Source organism: Podarcis cretensis (assembly GCF_951804945.1).
Source record: "Podarcis cretensis genome assembly, chromosome: 10".
Lineage (NCBI taxonomy): Eukaryota > Metazoa > Chordata > Lepidosauria > Squamata > Lacertidae > Podarcis > Podarcis cretensis.
The window spans coordinates 50,449,030-50,473,455 of record NC_137179.1 but is presented as its reverse complement, the minus strand read 5'-3'; the positions used below and the strand labels follow the sequence as shown (position 1 = coordinate 50,473,455).

The window sequence follows — 24,426 nt, the reverse complement described above, 5'->3', positions numbered from 1 at the left end:
GGTGTGGATTGTGGTAAAAGATGCAGGAGATGCATTGATAATAGGACCTACATAGGGGAGGATGGAGAATCCATGGAATCTTGTTTTTATGATTTATGTTTGACATATCTCTGTAAAATTTGAAGCTGAAAAATCAAATAAATAAATGTAATTAAGCTGTTAATTATGCGGGGCGGGGCTTACCTGCCCCTCCCTCCATATTTTATTCAATTTTTTTTATTAATTTTCACAAAATTATAAACAAACAAAACACACAAACATAAATCATAACCTTCTTAAAATTACACTTATTAACATCGTTAAGTGACTTCCTCGCTTCCCCTTGGTTGAATTTCCATGCATATCCTTATAGCGGCTTTCCAAGTCCATCTTTTATTCAAGTGAGCGCCCCTGCTCGGCGTGCATTTTGCGTTTGCGCAACCAGCAGACCACCTCCGAGGCGCCTCTTTCCCTCGCCCGCGTTTCTTTTACGCGCAGCCCAGAGTTCCTTTAAGGACTGCCGCTCGGCTTGCTCTGCCCTGGAGCCAACGCTCCGCACGATCGGGTAAATCTTCGCTGCCAGCTTTGCAAATCCGACGGAAGGAAAAGGGAGAGCGAGGAATGACTAAGCGACCTCCCGGCGCCTCCGCTCCGCTCGCTCGTACCGTATAAAGGGCCTCTCCACCAGCGAGGGGGTCGCAATGGACCGCCACCGCCGCCCGCGTCCAAGTTGGCAGCAGCAGCAGCAGCAGCAGCAGCATGCGGCCCGCGCAAGACGCCGCCAAGGAAGGTAAGAGGCGGGCACTGGGCGGGCGGGCCGAGCTGCGATTGGTGCGTCTCCGGCGACGGCGCTGCGCAATTGGCCCGCCCACGCGCTCCGCTCTGCTCCCTCCAGGTGTCGCTTGGCCGGTGCTGCTCTTGCTGTGGGCGCTCGAGAAGCCGCTGGGAGGAGGCTGCTCCGCGGCCGAGTGTGCCGGGGAAGACGCCGACTGCCGCTTCTCAGCTGTGGCTGATCTCTTCGACCGGGTCATCCTGCACTCCAACAGGATCTACAGGCTCTCCACAGCCCTCCACTTAGATCTGGTGGTGAGTTTCTGGGCTTGTCCCAACTTCCCACCCCCGCGCCCCCTTACTTCCAGTGGGTTGATTTTAAAATGTGTGGCGGAAGGAGGGGGGAAATTATGGCGTTGTTCTTGTTTATATATATATATATTTATTATGTGCTTTTATATTGTAATTTTATGGTGTGAAACACCCTGAGACCTGCCGCTATAGGGTTGCCATATTTCAAGAAGTAAAAAATCCAGACACCCCCAAAGTTGTTGAGGTGGTTTTTTTCAGGAAAACTCCAAAATTCCGCCTTCCAGAAATTCCACCCTGGGCGTCACTTCCGCCTTTGAAATCCTGGTAATGTCCAGAAAATCCTGGACTTATGGCAGCACTAGGTATAAAAATTTAATAAATAATAATGGTTGTACACAGAAGACTAACTGCCCAATCATGTGCATATTTATAGTATTCAAATGTTCTTAGAATCATAGAATCATAGAATCATAGAGTTGGAAGAGACCACAAGGGCCATTGAGTCCAACCCCCTGCCAAGCAGGAAACACCATCAGAGCACTCCTGACATATGGTTGTCAAGCCTCTGCTTAAAGACCTCCAAAGAAGGAGACTCCACCACACTCCTTGGCAGCAAATTCCACTGTCGAACAGCTCTTACTGTCAGGAAGTTCTTCCTAATGTTTAGGTGGAATCTTCTTTCTTGTAGTTTGGAACCATTGCTCCGTGTCCGCTTCTCTGGAGCAGCAGAAAACAACCTTTCTCCCTCCTCTTTGTGACATCCTTTTATGTATTTGAACATGGCTATCATATCACCCCTTAACTCCAGGCTAAACATGCCCAGCTCCCTTAGCCATTCCTCATAAGGCATCGTTTCCAGGCCTTTGACCATTTTGGTTGCCTCCTCTGGACACGTTCCAGTTTGTCAGTGTCCTTCTTGAACTGTGGTGCCCAGAACTGGACACAGTACTCCAGGTGAGGTCTGACCAGAGCAGAATACAGTGGCACTATTACTTCCCTTCATCTAGATGCTATACTCCTATTGATGCAGCCCAGAATCGCATTGGCTTTTTTAGCTGCCGCGTCACACTGTTGGCTCATGTCAAGTTTGTGGTCAACCAAGACTCCTAGATCCTTTTCACATGTACTGCTCTCAAGCCAGGTGTCACCCATCTTGTATTTGTGCCTCTCATTTTTTTTGCCCAAGTGCAATACTTTACATTTCTCCCTGTTAAAATTCATCTTGTTTGTTTTGGCCCAGTTCTCTAATCTGTCAAGGTCGTTTTGAAGTGTGATCCTGTCCTCTGGGGTGTTAGCCACCCCTCCCAGTTTGGTGTCATCTGCAAATTTGATCAGGATGCCCTTGAGACCATCATTCAAGTCGCTGATAAAGATGTTGAATAAAGATGTTCTTTCCCACCCCATATAAATATATGTGTGTGTGTTTGTTTTTGTTTTGTTTTTTGTGTGTACACACACACATACACATATAGACACCTACTCATATCTTCCTTTCAGAAGTTTAAAAGCCATTGTGATGTAGTGGTTAGAGATCTGGGGCAGAACCAGCTTCAAATTGCCACTCTTACTTAAAGCTCACTGCTGTGGTTTAGGGGGGACGTCACTTTTTCCCAGCCTAACCAACCTCGCAGGGCTGTTGTGAGAGTTAGAGGGCAGGGGAGAACTATGTAGACTGCCTTGAGCTCCTTCGAGGACAGGTGGGATTAAAATGAAAAGATGGATGGATGGATAATGCTAGGATAGCAGTCTTTATTTCATAACCCCATCTTCCTGAACATGAAGCCTCCATGTGCATCGCTTGCAAACCTGTGAGTTCAATAGCTATTTCCTCATATGTATTTTGGGAGCTGTAGCTGTTGGGTGCAATACGGTAAACCTTTGGATGCACATGGTACCAGACAACATCTGGTTTTGTTGTGCCATCAGGAAAGTATTAGGTGCTGTCCTATCCATGCAGTCTCCTCAAGTTGTTGACTGTGGAAAAGAGCTATGCTCTGGCAAATTAAATCCTGAGACCTTCTTCTTTCATTTGCAGGGGAAATATTTTCTACCTGGTGGGAACGAGCTGACCAAATCTGTTGGCAAATGCCACACCTCCTGGTTGTTGACTCCCAATGCCAAAGAATATGTTCAGAAAATGCCAGTAAGTACAACAGGGCATGATCTACATTGGTGATGTAGCCAGTTACCCAGTTTGGGGGCAAGGGACTTGGCCACTAGACAACCAGTGGATCCTGCAAGCGCAGTCTCTCTGACAAACATCACTTCCATACAACTTTTTAGTGATTATTCAACTTGATTTGTTTGCCCAGTTTTTTTTTGGGGGGGGGAGGTTCTATGATGCCCACGTTTTATTGGGGACCCATTTGGATTTGCTTACAGAAAGCTTTTGTGGAGGTGACACTATGTCTAACATTTGGTGAGGAGGTTCTACAACATTGTGTCAATCAAATGCCCCACTCTATCCAATGCACTTTCATTATCGCAAAATGTGGTTGTTGGTTGTTGTTTTTTAAGTAAGTGAATTCATTGCACTAGAATGCCAAAAACTGCTCATGTTCTGGAGGAAGAGTTGGCTGCCTGCATCCACATTAAATTTATGCTCCCTCTTCCTTCTCCTCTACCATTAACTTGGTCAAGTTGTATTACAACATGCACCTCTCTGATCTACACCAACCTTTGGGAATCCTCAGTGGCTCTCCTCCACCTTTGCTGCTCTGCTGATGCCTGGCCCACCACCTCTCTCTTTTTGCACTCTGCCCATGTCTTTGCTTCTTTCCGCAGAGCCATATGGTCTAACCTCATATTCTTCCTCTCCCTACTTCCTCTTCTCTACCACTTGTCTCTCCTCCTGCAGCTCTCTGTAATTTTTCATCATTTCTCACCTGTCTAGCTTGAAGAGTTCAGGGCTGTGCTAGTCGCCTTCTAATCTCCCTTCCTCCTCATCTCATCCCTTCCTCTTTCCTTGTTACCATCTCCCTTGCCCTCTTCCTCCTTTCAGTCACAAAACAGTCTCTTTTTCTCTCCCACTAGAGTCAGTCAGCATGGTGCCCTCCAGATATTGCCGGACTGCAACTCCCATCATCTCTGACCATTGGTAACACTGGCTATGGCTGATGGGAGTTGGAGTCCAACACCTGGAAGCCACCATGTTGGCCATGCTTGCACCAGAGGAAGAAGGGAGCAGTTTTCTTTTTCTTTTTTTCCCATAAAATTTTTATTAAGGTTTTACATTACAAAAAATAAAAAAATACAAAATACAAAATAAAAATTGTTAAAAACAGTCAATCTTTCCATCACATTATTTTTCATTTACTTGTTTTTCAGACCTCCTCATACCTCCCTTTTTTGTATTCCAAATCAAGTTATTAGTTCAACAATTTCTTTCTCTCTTTATGCTATCTAAATCTTTATTCTTAAATTGTTACAATCTTGAATTTTTACTTATAAAGACCCATTTTTTCATATTCTTTTAAACCCATTACAGCTAGAAATCACTTAGTTCCAATCCAACATTATTCTAAACTTCATTAATTTTGCAATATCTCTGTATATAGTCTTTAAATTTCTTCCAGTCTTCTTCCACTGACTCTTCTCCCTGATCTCGGATCCTGCCGGTCATTTCCGCCAATTCCATGTAGTCCATCACCTTCATCTGCCATTCTTCCCGGGTGGGTAGATCTTGTGTCTTCCAATATTTTGCGATAAGTATTCTTGCTGCTGTTGTGGCATACATAAAGAAAGTTCTATCCTTCTTTTTTTTTTTTAAAAAAAAAAAAAAAGGAAGCAGTTTTCACTGACCACCATCCCTGCCATGAAAGATCAGTGCACCCTTTGGAACAGCATGGGAGGTGGCGTTGGGAGATGCAAGGTGAAGGAGGAATTGGGGCGTGGAGGGGGACTCACCTCCTCTGCTTCCTTCAGCAGAGCATCCCATGAGCAGAATTTTCACTCATGGGGAGTCTTGACCCAACTCACAATGCTGAATATTCTGGAAGGGAAGAGGGATGGAAAGGGCAGCCAAGGCAAATTGGTATTTGTCTTCTTTTATCTGTTTCTCTTGTACACTCAGAGAGAAGAGCTAACGCAATTGATCCTAAGGCTTTTGCAAGCCTGGAAAGAGCCTCTGTCCCACTTTGACCAGAGCAGAGTCCATCGTCCTAAATTGTCGGATGGGAACCTGCACAAAGCCAAGGAAATCAGCAACATGGTGCAGGAGCTGGAGACGGGAGTGGAAAAAATCACGGAGAAGGCTAGTTTGGTTAAATTCAGGCAGAACCGAACTTTGCTTGTGACTTGTATGTTGTGCCCTGTGGGAAACAAGGCTTACAACAGGACTTAGGGATCTTTATTTAGCCCTTTCCCAGCCCTCATTCCTTTCTAAGCCGCCTTTTAAGAACAACGTGTCCTTACCAGAGTTCAAGGACAAATTCCAGGCAGGCAAACAGCAGGCAAGGAGAGTATGAAGCAGGCTGGAGAGGGGTGTGGCCTGGGAAGAGGAGGGGTGGCTAAGGAGGAGGTGGAGCCTCAGGAGAATCTTAAGAGCTCAACAGAGAAGCAAAGGGTGCTTAGTGAAGACATCCCATTGATATAAGCTTTCTAAAGTATCCCTGTGAGAAAGAATGCTCTTTGTCCATAGCTGTAAGCCTGACATCACTTACCTAGGAACAAGCCCCATTGAGTTCAATAGCTCTTACTTCTGAGGCTTTCAGCCCAAGTTAGCATCCTATAAACCTGGCTTTCTCCACCTTGAAATTTCCAGTGAACACCCCAAGTGGTAGAAGTATAGTATCAAAAAGTCAGCTATGAATGAATTTTTACATGGGATTCCATGAATATTTATTCTTCTCTGTGGTCACGAGAAGAGGCAAAGAACTATGCTGCAATCCTGGCTTCCTAACTATTGGAAATCCTTCTCAGTTCTCCCTGCCCAATCCACCATTTCTATAATCTGTAAGGACTAGAAACTTGTGCTGTTTTAAATGAATGCTGAGATTACCATGGTATTTCTTTTAATAAAAAATAAAATTCTGTGCTTCTGCAGTTAAGTCACAGCCTATGTAAATCCCTGGTACTACTTCCCCATTTCTAGTTTAATGCTAAAATGCTAGTATTGAAAGTTTAGAATAATGCCATGTCAGTTATTTCTGAGCACATTGGTTAAAACTATTCATTACTGAATATTTCACGAACTCTGATTCTGATATTTTTAACTCTAGTCCTATCATTATTTTTTTCAGGAATGTAGGTTTGGTTTTGTGTACATCCTGTCTTCATTTCATTTTTCTTTCTTTTATTCAGATGCAATCAATGGGGATTTTCAGCAATTCGCTCAGCGGCGTGGGATCATCTGAAGCAGCTGGTTTATCCATTAATAATGAAGGCAATTTAATGAGTGACTATGAGTTTATCCATTGCTTCAGGAGAGACTCCAACAAAGTACAAAACTACTTAAAAGTTCTCAAATGTAGGATTGTGCCAGCAAATAGTTGCTGAATTTTTTAAATCTGCAATGGCAAGGCAGTTTCCAGGACTAGCATTGTGTATTGTCTGTGGACGGTGAGCAAAATAATTTATAAAGGTCTTTATCATGCCTGCGGTCTCATTGAATTATTAACTGAAAAGCTGGATTCAGATAGCTTTGCCCCCGATTTCTTTTCCATTGTAATCGGCTGAAAAATTAAAGAGGACAAATTATGACTATGTGGCTTAACACAGCAGACAAAATGCACTTTGGTGATAGCTCACAAATCAAATGCTGCATGAAATTGCATTTTAAATAGTTCATTTTTTTAATGTGAGCATGGAACTAGTAAAACGATCACTAGCCGGAAAAGCACACCTGGTTCTTCGATAATGATTATTATAAGTTTGTGGGGACAAGGATCCCTTAAACTCCTGGGTGCTAGATCTTCCCCTTATAGTAAATGTTAGAATTAATCAAGGTTTGAGTAAGCTGTGCCAAACACTTGTGCCAGCCTTGAAAGACCAGCAATAACATAACAAAATATGAGCCACCAAGACATTCAGTACCAGACACCAAGGGCAGAGACAAAAAGGTTTGAAAAAGGTTTAGGATTTTCGTTGGGCCTGATGTAAGCTAGCAGGAAGGTCAGTTTGCAAGCTGGATCAGAACTCCATATGGGCTGACTATGACAGGCTGTAACAGTGAAAGAGAGCGCATGGCTGATATCTGTGTTTTGCAGCCAAATGCTGTTGCAACTATGGGAGAAGCAGGACAATCTCTTGGAAGTGTGATGCTGGGAATTCCCTCCAGCTAGACGCAGGTTGTATATATGTGTAAATAAACTATAGATCATAAAGTCACCACATTTCTCCATGGTACCTCATTGCCCAGAAAGGAAAAGAAAATAATAAACCCTGGCAAGCACACCTAGTACCGCCGGAATCTCACACCGCACATAGGTTGGGATGGTGTGTAATATTATTATTTCTCTCTCTCTTGTATTTCTTTCCCATAACATCAGATGGACTAGCTCCTTACTTTGATTTCAAGGTTGTAAAATGGTTTCGCTTCAGTACACTCCTGGCCTAGAGTGGAACACACACAGAGATGTGGTGGAGCGAAGGCTGCTCATTCACTTCAATGGAAGAGGCAGCTCTCCTTGGTTTTTCTTGGCTTCTGCCTCATTTCTTGTTTGGGCACAATTCCACCACAAATATGCCACCATCCGATGTTCATTTACTTGCAAGTAAGCTCTGTGTCACTCAATGGAACGTGCTGCCGGGTGAGCTTACTTGGGGCTGGAGCCTAAAATTGGCTTAAAAGTGACATTTCTTCATCCCAAAAAAGCTGGTTTTATAAAAGGTTAGGTAAACCTCCAAAATGTATTTTGTATAGTTATGTTTTTACCTCTATCTTCAGTACATTTTATTTTATTGCTATGGCTAGTGGCTGATACAAATACAGTGGTGCCTCGCAAGACGAAAATAATCTGTTCCGCGAGTCTCTTTGTCTTGCGGTTTTTTCATCTTGCGAAGCACGGCTATTAGCGGCTTAGCGACTATTAACGGCTTAGCGGCCTAGCGGCTATTAGCGGCTTAGCGGCTTTAAGAACTCGCAAGACGTTTCGTCTTGCGAAGCAAGCCCATAGGGAAATTCGTCTTGCGAAGCACCTCAAAAAACGGAAAACTCTCGTCTAGCGAGTTTTTTGTCTTGCGAGGCATTTGTCTTGCGGGGCACCACTGTAAAGATTATTCTGATCTAAAGGGTTAGGAATCTCTTTATAGAGGATTCTCTGTGTATCCACCAAACCACAGTTTCCAGGGCTCTTTGGGGAAGACAGGACAGGAAATTGGTACAAAACTGATATAAAATTGTAGCATAAATAGGCTCTCAGGTTCTTTGTTGTTGTTGTTGTTTTGTCTCATCTGCTATTGCTTGACTCTCTGGTATCTTCTTAGCCATGACTGAGTTTACTGCCAGGACTTAGATTCTACCACCATATCTCACCTTAGCCCCACAACATCTACCACATTATCTATGACAAGTAAAGACGATAAGCTGATATCATCATGCATTATAGGTTTTATCGCTTCCCTAATGACCTTTAGAGGAGGTATGGGGTATGGAACACTTCGTCACATGGCGGCTTCTACTTCTAAGATGGTCATATTGCACTTATAAAATTGACCTCCTCATATGGCAGTGCAGTAAGGCATTCTTAAAACAGGCAGCCACAACATGGCTGACTTTTTCAACATGCAGAGAATGCCAGGGCCATACCTCCTGCCACTCTGTGGTCTAAACCTCTTGGGCTTGCTGATTGGGTCGGCAGTTTGAATCCCCACGACGGGGTAAGCTCCTGTTGCTCTGTCCCAGCTCCTGCCAACCTAGCAGTTTGAAAGCATGCCAGTGCAAGTAGATAACTAGGTACTATTGCGTCAGGAAGGTAAACAGTGTTTTTGTGTGCTCTGGTTTCCATCACAGTGTCCTGTTGCGCCAGATACTGTTTAGTCATGCTGGCTACATGACCCAAAAAGCTGTCTGTGGACAAATGCCGGCTCCCATGGCCTGAAAAGTGAGATGAGTGCTGCAACCCCATAGTCGCCTTTGACTGGACTTAACCGTCCAGGGGTCCTTTACCTTTACTTTTCACCTGCTTTATAAATGATTTGATCCTCTGTCACAGGAATGGGGAACCTGTGGCTGTCCTGATGATGTTGGGACTACAGATCCCCTCATCCCTAACCATTGGCCATGCTGACAGGCGCTGATGGGAGTTTGAGTCCAACAACACATGGAAGGAAGGCCTCAGATCCCAGCATCCCAGCTTTAGAGAAGACATTAGTGTTGTGAAATGTTGAATTAATTGGTCTGGAGAGAATGACCACAAACACTCCAGTTGCATGTTGTGTGTACCACCATGTATTCTGAACTTCACATTCAACCTTTAAAGTTCACTTACCATCAGTTCCTTCCTACTTTACTTACAAGTACTGTTCAAGTCCAGAAGGCACATATGAGGGAAGACAACTGACTAGGGAATCTTTCTTATAGCATTAGTTTTTGCCAGCGTGTTACATTTTTGTTTTAGCAAATGGCGGAGTATAGAAACTAACTCAGTGTCCATATAAAATACAGTTAGTCTTGTGGGAGGAATCATCCTCAATCAATAGTCAGTTATCATTTTGCTCCATCAGTTCCCCCCACCCCATATGATACAACGTCCTTCTCTGTGCTGTCTTGTTCTCGATACAAATGTAATGTATCGGGAGAGGAGTTTGCTCTCGTAGGTATCTGCAAGCCGCTTCTGCCGTTCTGTCTCTCAGAATGTTCCGGGAGGCTCTGCCATCTTGGACCTGACTGCTGTTGAGCTATTTCCCAAACAGGACATGGCGAGGAGGTAAAATTCAAAGATTTGGAAAGGTAGGTCTCTTGAAGGCCTTCCTCTGGCAGGCACCTGTTTGACAGCACTTCTTTTTCTTTGGAGTTTCGCCATTTCATCCTTCGATTTTGAAACCAGATTTTGACCTGTTGGTGGGGTAATTCGACACTATTATTGTTGGTTTCTTAATATAATTCCACCTACCATATGCACCTTAATAATATAATAACAACTCTGGGCAGCTTCCAACAAAATATTAAAATACCGTAATACATCAAACATTAAAAGCTTCCCTAAAAAGGGCTGCCTTCAGATGTCTTCTAAAAGTCTGGTAGTTGTTGTTCTCTTTGACATCTGGTGGGAAGGAGTTCCACAGGGCGGGTGCCACTACCAAGAAGGCCCTCTGCCTAGTTCCCTGTAACTTGGCTTCTCGCAGTGAGGGAACCGCCAGAAGGCCCTCGGCGCTGGACCTCAGTGTCCAGGCAGAATGATGGGGGTGGAGACACGCCTTCAGATATACTGGACCGAGGCCTTAAGTTTTTCATTCCCCTCTCTGAGCCTAACCAAAAGCCACCCTTACGTACCAAGATGAACTCCACTTTAGGAGGTTAACAAAACCCTGTTATACTTCTGCTCAAACAAGGAACAGAGCAGAGGCACTGGCAGAGGAACAGGAGTACAGAGGGAGCAGACTGCCCCCCAGCACCACTATTCCAGTAGGGTGCCATTGTGGTGCCCCCCCAGACACACACTGCGCACCTCCCCGTGCGCGCACCAGGTGCCATGCCCCTCGGGGCACGCTACGCCCTTGCAGGCAGGTGCCACGCCCCCGGGATGCCAGCCACGCCCCGCCTGCTCTCCACCCCGGTAGCAGAGCAATGCAGTTTTGCCACTGAGCAGAGGTTCAGAACACAGCTGACGAGGTACCAAACCTCTCTGTTACCTGTGACTCTTTGAGACCTAGATTGAGGGCCAGTTTCTTCCTGTCTGTTTTGCTGATGTATTTCTGCTTCTGGAACATTTTCTCCAAAGCTTTTCTTTGATCTTCAGAAAAAACAGCTCTTCTTAAAATGCCTCTCCGGGATCGGGAATCCTGGGTTAGAAGAGGCAGAACACTTTCCTGTCCTGCAGCAAGAAAAACGGAACAGCGCACATTAGTGTCATTAATCCAATTAGCCAGATTTGGGGGTGGGGGTGGGAATCCTGCATATAACTTGGCAGGCCAATTTCAATGAGTTCCCATACCGCTATGTTTCAGAGATGCTGTTGCAGCACAATAAACTGCTGCAGATAAAGCCCATGGAACATATCTGTCCTTAAATATTACATCTCATCCTACAGCAATTGAACCCAGATGTTCTATGTGAAAAGGACATGCTCTGCCATTCAGTTACATCCCTTTCCTAAGTGTGTGTGATCAGAATGCTGGCCATGTAAAGTTATTTGAATTAGGCCACAGTCTTCTAGAAAACTCTGGATAACTCACAAGATTCCTATAATCTCTGATTGGTTCAGATTAGTTCAGACAAACCGAACATCTAACCTGTTTTAACAGGAGGTATAGAGCTAACCACTACAAAAAATAAAATAAAACCACAAGCTTAAATCAGATCTTACATTCTGAGCAATGTCCTCATTGTGATAAAGAACATTATGGATTCCCACCCCTCACCCCCGATCTGCTGTAGGCAGAAGAATAAGCTCACCTATAGATCACAACGGTTTTGTCAGGACAAATCAGCTGCAACAAGCCTGCAGGCCTGTGCAGCTGAACTCCACCCTTGAAGGATGTAATACCATGTTGACACAAACGCTAATATGGTACCAAATACTTTTGGGGGGAAAAGCTTCTCCTTTGCATTCTAGTATATGGTGATAAATGTCTTCTTAATCTGTGGAGCAATCTTCATTTGCCTTTGTGGCAGAGACCACCTTGAAGGAGCGAGTAAAGGCTTTCGTCATGGTTTCCATTTTTTCCATTGCAATTCAATACGCTCTAGTTAAATGGACAATTAATAGGTCACTTCCAAAATAGTAGTGTATCAGTCCTGGTTAATAAACAATTGCCGCAGTTGATAATGGGCCCAGTGTATTCAGTGGGTGCCTGTATGCGCTCGGCTCAGCTCACTAAATCCCTTTTCAGGTAGACAGGGTTATATGGGAAGATGAGCTAGAATGAGTCTATAAAAGTCAGTTTCATTCACTGCTTTATTTTTCAGTCAAGTGCTTTAAATGGTGTCCAGAAATCCTCGCGGAATGCGAGACAGGAGAAAAGATCTGCGCACAGAACCCCGCTTTATGGCCACACAAAAGGGCAAGTGACCCCTGGCCCGGCCCTTTCAGCCCAAAATGGTTCCTAAAGTTCATCGGCACAGTGAAAAATGGTGGTGAGGTCGCGTGTGGATGAGTAAAGTGAAAGTGGCAATTGGTCACGGCGCTGTTGCCCATTGTGAGGTAGCTGGGCCCATGTAAAACGCTCTGTGGGAAAGTGTCAGCTCCCTAAAGAGCGGCTCTGAAACTTGCAGCTCATTAAACTGGCAGCATTTACTGCCTCACTTGTCAAGAATCATTCGACTTAGCAACTGGCCTCCTGAAACATTCATAAAGAAGCCTCTTCTACCATCGCCCCCCCCCAACCACCTAGGCAGCCGCCTCCTAGAAATCTGTCACTAGCACAAGGAGATCCTTCCAGCAGCCATATCTTCCAGCGTGGATTTAGATTATTGCTTGGGGTCTTCCTGTAGGCATTGGAATGTTGAACTGGATTTATCTGGCTTATTTAATTTATTTTCAATATTCAAGGGCAGCTTTCCACCATAGGTGGTGACAAAGCAGTTTACAAGAGCGATCAGTAAAATAATCCATCAATCAAAACAGAGAAGTGTTCAAAACAAACAGAAAGCTCATCGGCCCCATAAAGAGTCAAAGCATAACTTACTTTAAAATGACAAGGAAAGGTCTTTGTCAAGTACCTTGAAGTTCAACAGGAAGAGGGTCTTTCTGATCATATCCGGGAGGGAGTGCCAAAGAAACAGACCCACAGTACTGACAGCAGTGCTATTTTTCTAGAAAAAGAGGGGCCGGAACTCACCATGAACACCTCCCTTGTTCTCTTAGAATGGCAGTGGTGCCCACCTGGGAGGTGCTGGAACTGAGTTCTGGCAAGTTCCAGTTGAAAAAAAATTCCTACCTGATAGGCCTTTGGACTAGAGCCAGCAGGGCTCTGATGTTATTATTTCACTATATTCATTCTTTTTGAGAGCATTTGACCCCAATTTCGCTTCCTTCAGATATTCCAGTTACCATCAACAATAATTTCTGTTGTTGTTATGAGGATGGAAGCTTTTGGGTTCCTAACATCTGCAACCTAAGCAGATGTGTCAAGAAAGGGGATCATACCTAAATCTACTGGACTAGCGTAGGTGGCACTGTCATCTAAACCACTGAGCCTCTTGGGCTTGCCGATCGGAAGGTTGGTGGTTCGAATCCCCGCGATGGGGTGAGCTCCCATTGCTCTGTCCCAGCTTCTGCCAACCTAGCAGTTCAAAACTGCACCAGTGCAAGCAGATAAATAGGTACTGCTGCAGCGGGAAAGTAAACAATGTTTCTGTGTGCTCTGGTTTCCGTCACAGGGTTCCATTGCACCAGAAGCGGTTTAGTCATGCTGGCCACATGACCCGGAAAGCTGCCTGTGGACAAACGGCCGCTCCCTCGGCCTGAAAGCGAGATGAGCGCCACAACCCCATAGTCGCCTTTGACTGAACTTAACCATCCAGGGGTCCTTTACCTTTTTATCTTGTTGGATCTAAATCTACTGGACTAGCATGAAAATTATGTCATCAAAGTGGTATAAAATGAATTAAACTCATAGAAAGTACCTCTTCAGATAAAAGACTTGGGCGGGACGGAATACTACAATCAAGTTAGTTTGCAGTTACTATGTGGGAATAATTTCAGAAAAACCATGGGCCGTGTTCACACCATACATTTGAAGCGCTATGATACCACTTCAAATAGTCATGGTGTTCCTCAAATAATTTTGGGAGTTGTAGTTTTCTAAAGGTGCTTGGAGTTTTAGGAGACCCCCCCTCCCCCGCCCACCTATTCCCAAGGTGGTTTAATGATTAACCCCTTTCACAGGGAACTCTAGAAACACTACCTACCTAGAAGCACATATCTAAAGCACTAGAAATGCTTAACAAAAACAGCAAAATCTGAATAGCTTTGAAATAGGGATGGGATTCAATCAAATGAGTGAAACAAACTCTTATACTGAGCAAATGACCATTTACTCCACCTCCACCCTATTATCTGCTGATACATGCTATTTCAGGAATCCTAACAGTACAAGCAGTCATGGTAATGATGACAACTTTAATTTGGTGTGAAATTTCTTCTAAATTTCTCTGCTACCTTTGTGAGCTGTAATTTGTAATTTTGTATACACACCTATTTGTGTGTTTTCATATTTGACCAAACGGAAAGAAAACTTTTAAAAAAGGTATTATGCATACATTTTCAAGTCCTACCAACTTTAATAGGGAGATTTATCCATATGTTGAACTCTTCCACTGATAACTGTGGGACTTAAAAATCTTTGGTGCTATAATACCCCAAGTTTAAAATGTGGAAAGGATGTCTCTTTTCAAAAACAGAATCCTTATGTTTCCTAAGAGTTAGGTTTTGGCTTGTTTGTTTGCTTTTTTAATAAAAAAAATAAGACTGGCATTTTGTTTTTGCATTTCCCATTTACGAATGACCATTGATTCAGGCCTTGAAAGCAAATTGTGGATCTTTTCCCAATTCTCTGAAAGCCAGATGCCTCCCTTAGTTGGCACTTTCTCTCAATGGGGTTTAAAATCTCTCACAATTACTCAGTGTACTGAAGTCTGATAAATCTTTGGAACCCTTCTGAATGGAATTGCTGTGATTTTTACAGAGGCATGAGCTCTTTGCCATTGCATCACCAATTAGGTTTTTTTTCCCCCTCTTCCCAGCGCACATTAAATCCTGCTGCTTTGGTTTACAGAATAACTCAAGCATTACTGATGAAGCATAAAAACTTACTTGGAAAAGCAGTGGGAGACGCAGGGTGTTGACAGGACCCACCGCAGCACGTCGAATAAACTGGCGGGGCTCTCAAGAAAAAGGGCTTCAGAAGAGCTGCAAACACAGGGTTGAGTCCAATGAATGTTGCTGGCATTCACAACACTTTTAAGTATAGATAATGCTACAATAGAAATCTATTAAAGCCAATTAGCGTTTCGCCACTGCTTTCTCGGTAAAAAGTGGATTCCGTCAGGCATTCACTGTGACGGGAGCCGCATTTTTTTCTGCCTAAATGCAAACACAGAGAAATGATAAGCCATCTCCTCGTGCAAGAAACTTCATCAAAATCCGTTTCATCTCATTAATTGCTTAAAAATATAACCAGATGAACCCTCCATGCACATTTATTTGCTGGCAGTTATTTTGTCAATCGTACACTTGCTTAGGTTAAGTTCCATGATTCATTAATGCTTCTAACTTCTGGAAACATTGGCTGACATTATCTCCAGTTTGATAACTAATTTTGCAGAATAGCCAAGCAACGGCTGTTTTAAGCCACTGTGCTATTTACTCTGAATAATTTTAGTGGTTCTAAAATGCCAGAGTTGTGGGTTAGCAAATGTGTTGCTCCAACCACACACAGGTTGTTTGAATACCCACCGAGCGCATTTTAAATCTCAACCCTAATACAGAATGCCTAGAAACAATAGTTCGCTCCAATGAAAGGGGCTATTTGCATGCCAGTCGTTTGTGCAGTGTGACTTGCCACGTGGATCAGGAAATGTTCTCCATGGCACTGCGAAGTGCAACCCTTTCTTGGACGATTGCCCTACCTGCGCGGCAAGCCGTTGCATGCTAATGGCTCGCTGCAGACAGACTGAAGGGGTCTCCGCTCAGCTGCTTCACAGGCACCAGCCCAGAAATCTCACTGCATCCGACTCCCAAAATAAGGATGCTTTAGGATGAGGCACCAAATTGTTGGAACTGATTGCAGGAGCACAAGTGGTGCTTCCTTGCCTCTTCCAAATACCCTCCCCCACTGTATTCACCACATTTCAAAAGCAGTTTGAGCTCCAGTGTGGGAAGGCAGCTGACGAGATATTTGCCAAGAGTGACTTCTCTGAGTTGTGCTGCTTTTGAGTTTCACTTTTGGTCCTCTTCCCTTTGCCACACATGAAGAAGCCACTCAGGAAAATGCCTGTTACCAACGTGATGATCAGCATAATGGAATTATGGCTGACTGTGTCGGCAGTACAGTGGTACCTCGGGTTAAGTACTTAGTTCATTCCAGAGGTCTGTTCTTAACCTGAAACTGTTCTTAACCTGAATCACCACTGTAGCTAATGGGGCCTGCTGCTGCTGCCGTACCGCCGGAGCACGATTTTTGTTCTCACCCTGAAGCAAAGTTCTTAACCCGAGGTACTATTTCTGGGTTAGCCGAGTCTGTAATCTGAAGCGTATGTAACCCGAGGTACCACTGTAAATAAATACTCCAGCAGTTGTTTAAAGCTAAATTTCCATAGAAGAAATAACATTGGTGCGTGCACCTGGAATAAAAAGTTAGGGCACATAGTGAAGGTAAACCAGGGCAGATAACTTTATTAGCCATTATCAGCGAAAGATCTCCAGTGTGAATTATCAGCAAGCAGGAACCATCTTGTGATCTCCTTTGGGAATCCTTAAGACAAACCTGGCCCTGCCTGCTTCTGCCACACCTTTCAGATGTTGAAGGAGGAAATCCTGAATCAATACTTGTCCCATCCACCCCAAGTGTTAAGACTCAGGACACTGAGGGCTCGTGCACATTTGCATTCATCCCATGATTTCTACGTATGGGAATGAGATGATTTTATTTAATCCCACTGCTGCCCATAGGACAAGTGTCAATCCGCAGAAAACCCGACTGATGTCTGTTCCAGTTCTACACTAAATGGCAGGTTTTCCCAGGGAAAGAAAAACCTCTCAGACCTGTTTCTAGAAATCGTGAGACAAATGGAAATGCAGATTGTGAGAATGTTCAGGGTGGCAGGAGAGGATATATTGTTTATTAATATTCTTCCTAACTTGTGCTAGCAAGTTCCTTCATGTAGCAGAGTTACACTCCCCCTTCTTACATGCACAGCGGATAGCTGGTTGCAGGCTTGTGTAAGCCTCTCACTATTATACAATTCAGTCTGTCTATGATTGAATTGTGCGCTTCTGGTAAGTTCCCTTTAATCCCTCTTAAAAGAATAAAGATACGACAATCTTATTTAAAGTCAATAAAATAAGTTTACTCACATCAGTTCACAGTTGGATTCCTGAAGGCAGACTTAGTTACAAAGATATACATGTGGATCTACCCTATATGGGGAATAGTCCCAGTGCTTCTGCTAGCTGAGAGCTAGCAGAGCACTCCTAGCTAAAAAGCTGGTCCAACGAAGAAGGAAGTGAAAAAGAGAGAGTGCGCTGCGTGACTCATCCTTTTATTACCTGGACAGGTAAGGTCACACCCACTTCTAGTCACATGCAAGGAAGGATGCTCCAGCCCAGGAGGAACAGGAAGTTTCAAATGGCTGGACCAACATCCCCTTGCATGTCCACTCTAGGAAAACAAGAAATGTTGTATTGACTGCTCCCAGTGGATTACATCCCACATAGATGAGCCTTGAGCATAGGATAGCAAAGCTATTCACCACATGGTTCCTGGAACCTAGCCTGTGGGCAGAAAAAAGGAAGAGGACTTGTTGCCCTTTTGCCCTTTTTGCAAGGGTGACTCATGCTGCGGCAGGGGAAGTGGCGAAAAGACTTCTCAAAATGCTCACATTCTGACAATCCCCAGTCACAAACTACACCTGGCACCTGGCTAATTTTGAAAGCTGGCCCTTAGTGCATACTTCCAGCAATCCGCAGAGTGGTTCCTTTCCCTGACCCAGGCCCTAAGATCTGATTGGCAAGCCTAAGGACCCTTCCCCCTTTCATAATGATACTTCTGAGCATGATCTACATGCACTGCACTGATGCTGTGACCAATCTACTTCACTATGTGATGCCACCTTGTCTCAAACTCCCCTTCCGATAGGATCAGTGTAGAGCTAAAAGAAGAAGAGGAGCAAGTCACTCTCCATCAATTTGTTCTGCAGGCAAAACCTTCCCCCTTGCAGATGAAACATCCCTTAAGCAATTGGTTGCTCCTGTACCACAGCCCTGTATTGGGCAGGTGCCTGTCAAGCCAATCCAGGGAGGGCTGGCAAAATAGCAGTGCAGACTTCCATGTAGCCCTTTCTGGCCTTGCCCCCTGTCGGTGTGTGCACAGATGCAACCTCTGTGTGCTCAGCCTGATGTCCTGACTCCTTTTGGTCCAGATGCAATGCCATCCCTGACTTCATGCGTCTCGCATTAGCTTTAAGATGGTGGGAAGCCTGTAGCCTCAGAGGCATTCTTGGACTCTTATCACCAAATGGCCACATGTTTCCTCAGCCTTGCTCTATACAGATTCCAAAGGAGTAGAGCTGGAATTTTTGACCTAGATCCTAATCTCGTGGGTGGGGAAAGTTGTGGAAATCCTTTATGGAGTGAAGCTCCTTCATGGGGTGAAGAGTTAGAATGGATGGATTTAAACTCATTGGAGACTTGAGAGTCCCGTGGACTGCAAGAAGATCAAACGTATCCATTCTGAAGGAAATCAGCCCTGAGTGCTCACTGGAAGGACAGATTGTGAAGCTGAGGCTCCGATACTTTGGCCACCTCATGAGAAGAGAAGACTCCCTGGAAAAGACCCTGATGTTGGGAAAGATGAAGGGCACAAGGAGAAGGGGACGACAGAGGACAAGATGGTTGGATAGTGTTCTTGAAGCTACCAGCATGAGTTTGACCAAACTGCGGGAGGCAGTGGAAGACAGGAGGGCCTGGCGTGCTCTGGTCCATGGGGTCATGATGAGTCGGACACGACTAAACAACTAAACAACAACAAGCAGGAGTTGGAGAACCTGTGGCCCTCCAGATGTTGGAGGCTGGTCCACTGGAGCAAGTGGGACACTATCTGAACCAACCACAGTCTGCCCTCATCCAGCCCCTGCCTGCCTGCCTGCCTTACTTACTTACTTACTAGTCTAGGCCCTGGCAATCTGTGTCCTCCTCCTTAGTCTCAGCTCTTACCTGGTAAAACTCAACAGGGGAGAGAGCATTAACAAAACTAGTAGTTGGCTCCACCCAGTCATTGACTCTAGCGCCATCTACTGTTGGCCTCCCTGCTTTCTTTGCTACTTGCCTCCAGATATTGCTGAACTAGAAGTCCCATGATTCCTGACCACTGCCCATGCTGGCTGGGGTTGACGGGGATTCAACAGCCTGGAGGGCACTGTGTTCCCTACTCCTGATGCACTGAGTAAAGAAGTCCACGGCCACTGAAAAGTATGCTATACCCAGTGGAAAACCCAGGGTAAGACTTGGCACTGTTAAAAAAAACGCTCCCCCAAACTGCACCCACAAAGAGCCCATTCTGCTCTCATCTAATTGGCAGCCAGACTCTCATGGAAGCCAATTGCTTGCAGACTTGAGAACAGAAATAGATGAGAATCAACAACTAAGACAGGCTGCAAGTCCCATGACATTTATTATACAGCAGATCTGCCAAAAGCCATTTCGCAGTTCCAAGTGACTAAACCTGAAGTAGAGCATGCATTTCCACAGATGCTTCTGACAGGGCCTTTCAGCTTTCGCAAGCTTGAGAGTCCGTTCTTATTTAAACACACACACCAGTTCTCCAAGCCCCTCTACCAAAGGATTCTAAGGATTCAGTTGTTATCTATCACCACAAGAGCCTCCAAGTATTTCTGGTTGGCATTTCTGAAAAGTTAAGCTCAGGAACCGGCAGAAGAAATTACGTTGGAACTGTCCCAGATGGACAGGTTTGTACTCGGACAGCTGCTTCCTGACATATCAGCTCTCAACGTGGGCCTCTGAATACGTTTATGAAATGTGGCCTGCCATGGAATGAGCTACCACTGGATTCCTTTCAGTGGAGGACAACTTCCACAGCAGAGTCTCAGGTCTAGCTGAAGCCCTCCAGGCCCTCTATGTTGCCATTATAATGGTGGCTGAGGGTCCCGCCATAACTCCCAGCAGTGGTGGAGGGTGTGCTGCCCTTCCCCACAGCAGTGGATGGTATGGCGATTTATAGCACAGCCCTGCAACCCACTCATCTCCATGGCTAGGGTGAGCTAGGTGACAAAACATCATGCCTGGTCTGGTCCCAAGAAACACAAACCAGCTTACTAGGGTGACATGCCTCGGGCAAGCTCTTCCCTAGGGATGCGTCCATACTGAATGAATAGCCAGAGTCCTGAATACAGTGGTACCTCGGGTTAAGAACTTAATTCATTCTAGAGGTCAGTTCTTAACCTGAAACTGTTCTTAACCTGAAGCACCACTTTAGCTAATGGGGCCTCCAGCTGCCGCCGTGCGATTTCTGTTCTCATCCTGAAGCAAAGTTCTTAACCTGAGGTACTATTTCTGGATTAACGGAGTCTGTAACCTGAAGCGTCTGTAACCCTAGGTACCACTGTGCTAGCTAGAGCAAAGGGAAACTGGAAGGGTTCATAAACTGGTAGATCCGCAGGGAAAGTTGCTGCTTACTGGTGGAAAGCAGATGGCTCAGACAGGCCTGCTGCTCCCAAGTTGCATGGCACCCCAAAGAGATCACCCCACAAATACTACGCATAATACACATTTAAACCCCAGTGCTCACCACCAACGCATATGGAACAACTACCACCCCCTATTACTTACTCACGTTCGCTAATATTACTGAGTTTTTAAATATATTTGGGGGAGGGGGTATGGGTATTGGCATAGTTATTTTATTGAAGCTACCTGAAATCGCTGGATCAAATAGCCCAAGGAAATACACTGCTTTAAAAAAAAGAAAATTATTCTATCAAGCGGTGTATAAATTTTATGAAATCAATAAAACAGAAATCGATCGATAGAGATCGATCTTCTAAGACGGAAGGTGGCAAAAAGAGACGATTAAGGCGGCGCGTTTCCGCGTCGTTTCAGAGGGCAGACGTAACAAGTGCGAAGTCGAGAACCGGATCCGGTTCGGATCCAGGGAGCGACTTTTCGCTCTTGCGCAGCTGACGCGGAGCGGGCGACGGGGATCGAGAGCGGGAAAGCCTCTTGCACTTCGCGGAGAGCGAGCGAGCGAGCAAGCGGGACTCCGGATCCTGCGCCAGCAAGAAGCGAAAGTTCGAGTCCCGGGTTTGCTCTCCCGCGCGCCGCTTCCAGCCGCAGAACCCGAAATGATCGAGGGAGGAGGAAGCGCGTGGATCTGCAGCTAGCCCAAGATCGAGCAAGGGGATCCTGAGCAGCCGGGATCGCTTTAGGCGGAGAGCGGGTTGGGGAGCGGGGAAGCCTGCCTGGCTGCTGGCTTGGCTCACCTGTGGCTGCGGGCGCAAAGCTGCCTTCTCTGTCCGCCGTCGAGGCGCCCGGAGCGGGGAAGGGCCAAGGGCTGCTGATCTGGGCGGCGGCTGCCGGGCACAGCTTGAGCGGGACGGGCGCGGCGGGCAGGTCGGCAGGGCCCTGCTGCGGAGCCGCCCCGCCGCCGGCCCGCAGCAAGTTCTCGATCAGGAAACTTTTGCCGAAGTTGCCGAAGCCCGGCGGGGCGGGCAGGCTGAACAGGCCAGCCGAGCTGCCGCAGGGCCAAGCCAAGGCTCCGGGAAGCATCGCCGGGGACGGGAGGCGGCAGGAGGGGGAGCCTGGCCCGGATCCGACGCCTTGGCACACGCACCCCCGACGATCAGCCTCCTGCCGGCACCTCAGACGGATCCGTAGAGGGGGCCGCGCGTGTCCCCATTCCACGCACCCACTTTCCAGTCCTTGGAGAGGGGTGGGGTCCGAGAGGGGGGTGCTCCTTCCGTGCGCGATCGACGTGTCCCTCTCGCGCTCTGCGGAGATCCGACGCGGCGGACGAGAAGGTGTGTCCGGCCTCATTAATTACGTCCAGGAGACTTAAGGAGTGATGGACAAGGGCGACAAAGCAAGCGCGGATGGGGGCGAAGAGCTGGGCGGGGGCGCCCTCCGCCATTGGATGGGCATGGAGCCTCCTCGAAACCATTGGATCGCCGGGTCCCCCTTCTTGGCCGGCGCTGAAGGGGCTTCCCGGTTCCTTATGCGTGCCCCTCAAATGCTCACCCCTGGCAGAGAGGCTGTGTCCCCTTCCAGATATTGCCCAGATGGAGCCGGTGAGGAAAAGGGAGCGGTGACTACTCCCTGATTGCTCTCACCCACTCTGGGCCCATCCGCACCTTGGCTTAATGTGGATTGTAAACCCCATAGGCATGGGCGTAGATAGATAGATAGATGTAAGGGGGGCAAGAGCCAGGACACCCACCTGTCATCATTCTCAGATTCAGCATGAAATAACTCAACAACAGTTGTTTTAAATTACGCTCAGAAAAACCTGTCCAAATCTTTCTACAATTTCTACTTTTAGTTAAGTGTTTTTATTTACTTGTTTAATTTAGGGGATGCAGCTGCTTTCCCCCTTGGCTGTACCCATGCCTTTAGGGCTCCTTTAATGCCCCCTTCCGTTTGCTAATGCCCCCCACTTTCTCTTCCCTGTACAGTGGTACCTCTGGTTACATACTTAATTCGTTCTGGAGGTCCGTTCTTAACCTGAAACTGTTCTTAACCTGAAGCACCACTTTAGCTAATGGGGCCTCCTGCTGCTACCGCGCCGCCACCGCCGCATGATTTCTGTTTTCATCCTGAAGCAAAGTTCTTAACCCGAGGTACTATTTCTGGGTTAGTGGAGTCTGTAACCTGAAGCGTCTGTAACCCGAGGTACCACTGTATTCGGATTGTCTATGCAATCAGTGTAGCTCTCCCGGACAGATTGTCAAAGGGATCTCCGGATTTAGGGAGGGGAAAGTGGGGGACAGCCCTGTGGCTGAGCTTGGGTGTCTCGCAGAAGTGCGAGTGTATGCTCCAAGCTTACTGTGGGATGCACAAGGGAGTCATCACATGTAAAAAGGTGTTGCACAAAAAAATAGCTTTTATTGGGGAGAATTCTAGCAAATCTCTAAAGGGACAGTTCCATGGTCATTAAAACAAAACAAAAAAAACCCATCTGTTTATTAGTTCCTTCAGTTCCTTATTGAGTCTGCTTGTGGGGAAGTGATAACCAAATTCTGACTGTCTTCCGGGTTCCTCAGAGGACTTTCAAGCCCTTTATCCAACCTGGGCCATCACTAGCTCCCAATTTTGAAGCTGATTAGAATTGCCGTTGGCATCTGTCCCAGCTATTGCACATTCCACATTATTTGCCAACACTGATGCATTAAAAAAACCAAACCTGATCTATTGGGAAGGATGACATTAACCCTGGTTGCGTTACAACAAAAGTTATTAAATTGCTCTGAAAATATCAGACATAATTATCATTATGCTGCACTAGGCAAAACTTTTTGAAAGCGCTTCTGTTGAGAAAACTATTTAGGAGATGTTGCAGTTATTTTTTAAAAGGTATATGTGTGGTATATATTTTTTCATCTCACTGCTCCTTAAAAGTGCAAGTATTTTATGGTTTGGGCTCTGGTACCAAAGTAAGATAATCTCCTTATCATGCTTTTGTAAGACACCTAGGTGGTTTTTAAATACATTTGCTTGTTTTTAAATAACGTGTTAGAAAATATGATTTAAAAAAAAGAAGCTAGTAAGAGCCAAAACCTGTATTTGTGGAATATCTGTGGAGGGGTTGAGGGAAAGGAATAACTTTTTTATTTTATTGCATTGCATTTATTGCTTTTATATCCTCCAAGGAGTTCACTGTGGTGTGCATGGTTCACCCCCTCCTCATCAATTCCCTACAACAACCCTGTGAGGTAGATTAGGCTGAGAGGCAGCAGCTGGAGCAAAGTCACCCAGTGAGCTTCATGGCTGAGAGGGGGTTCGAACCCATGTCTTTCAGGACCGAGCCTGAGACTCTAACCACCACATGACTCTCGTTTCATCTATTTTATCAACTGAAGGTAGTTGTCGGCGTTAAGTCCAGATTGAAATTCTGATTGCATCCTAACACACAGCAATTCCGCTTTTTTATAGCTCAGTTCCCTCAGTCAAATTCTGTGGCACTTTGCTAATGCGGCACGTCATCCAAATCTGCAAAGCCCGTCAAGAGGAATTTGCCAGAGAAGGTCTTTTTTTGATGTTTTGTTTTTCGCAAAGAGCTTGTTGAGTCATATCAAACTGAGAAGGGAGCTAGGGCGTGACCATGCCATCTATTCAATCTTTTTTAATTGTTGTTTAAAGAAAAGTTCAGCCTTTACACACAGAGCCAACTAAATCAGGGTTCCCCTGCATGCCTAGGATTGGAAGCACCCTTTATAACAGGATCCCAATTGGAATAAAGCAATGTAGCTGTGAATGTGCATTCACAAAGCACCACAGGATGCTGTTACAACAAGCTAACAAGCCACTCAGTGGG

The 24,426-nt window shown here is 45.7% G+C and overlaps 2 protein-coding genes across 2 annotated transcripts; one reads left to right on the top strand and one right to left on the bottom strand.

Moving 5' to 3' along the window:
* Positions 1-738: 738 nt before the first annotated feature.
* Positions 739-7,448, top strand: LOC307224871 (prolactin-like; the record flags this gene model as incomplete). The annotated part of the gene is made up of 4 exons (XM_079992040.1): positions 739-1,065; positions 3,098-3,205; positions 5,135-5,314; positions 6,364-7,448. The coding sequence occupies 4 exons, from the start codon at positions 739-741 to the stop codon at positions 6,556-6,558; spliced, it is 810 nt and encodes a 269-aa protein (XP_079848166.1). The 3' UTR covers positions 6,559-7,448.
* Positions 7,449-9,433: 1,985 nt separating this feature from the next.
* DBX2 (developing brain homeobox 2) lies at positions 9,434-22,790 on the bottom strand. The gene is made up of 4 exons (XM_079994360.1): positions 21,380-22,790; positions 14,979-15,074; positions 10,855-11,036; positions 9,434-10,057 (listed from the first exon to the last, which is right to left on the bottom strand). The coding sequence occupies exons 1-4, from the start codon at positions 21,930-21,932 to the stop codon at positions 9,710-9,712; spliced, it is 1,179 nt and encodes a 392-aa protein (XP_079850486.1). The 5' UTR covers positions 21,933-22,790; the 3' UTR covers positions 9,434-9,709.
* Positions 22,791-24,426: the final 1,636 nt, after the last annotated feature.

What these genes read in the sequence shown, in the direction of transcription:
- DBX2 (XM_079994360.1), bottom strand. Translation starts at nt 21,932, where the DNA reads ATGAGGCCGGACACACCTTCTCGTCCGCCGCGTCGGATCTCCGCAGAG. An exon ending in CTTTGCGCCCGCAGCCACAG is followed by an intron (nt 15,075 to 21,379) that starts GTGAGCCAAGCC and finishes CTGTGTTTGCAG; the next exon opens with CTCTTCTGAAGCCCTTTTTC. An exon ending in TAGGTCTCAAAGAGTCACAG is followed by an intron (nt 10,058 to 10,854) that starts GTAACAGAGAGG and finishes CCCCACCAACAG; the next exon opens with GTCAAAATCTGGTTTCAAAA.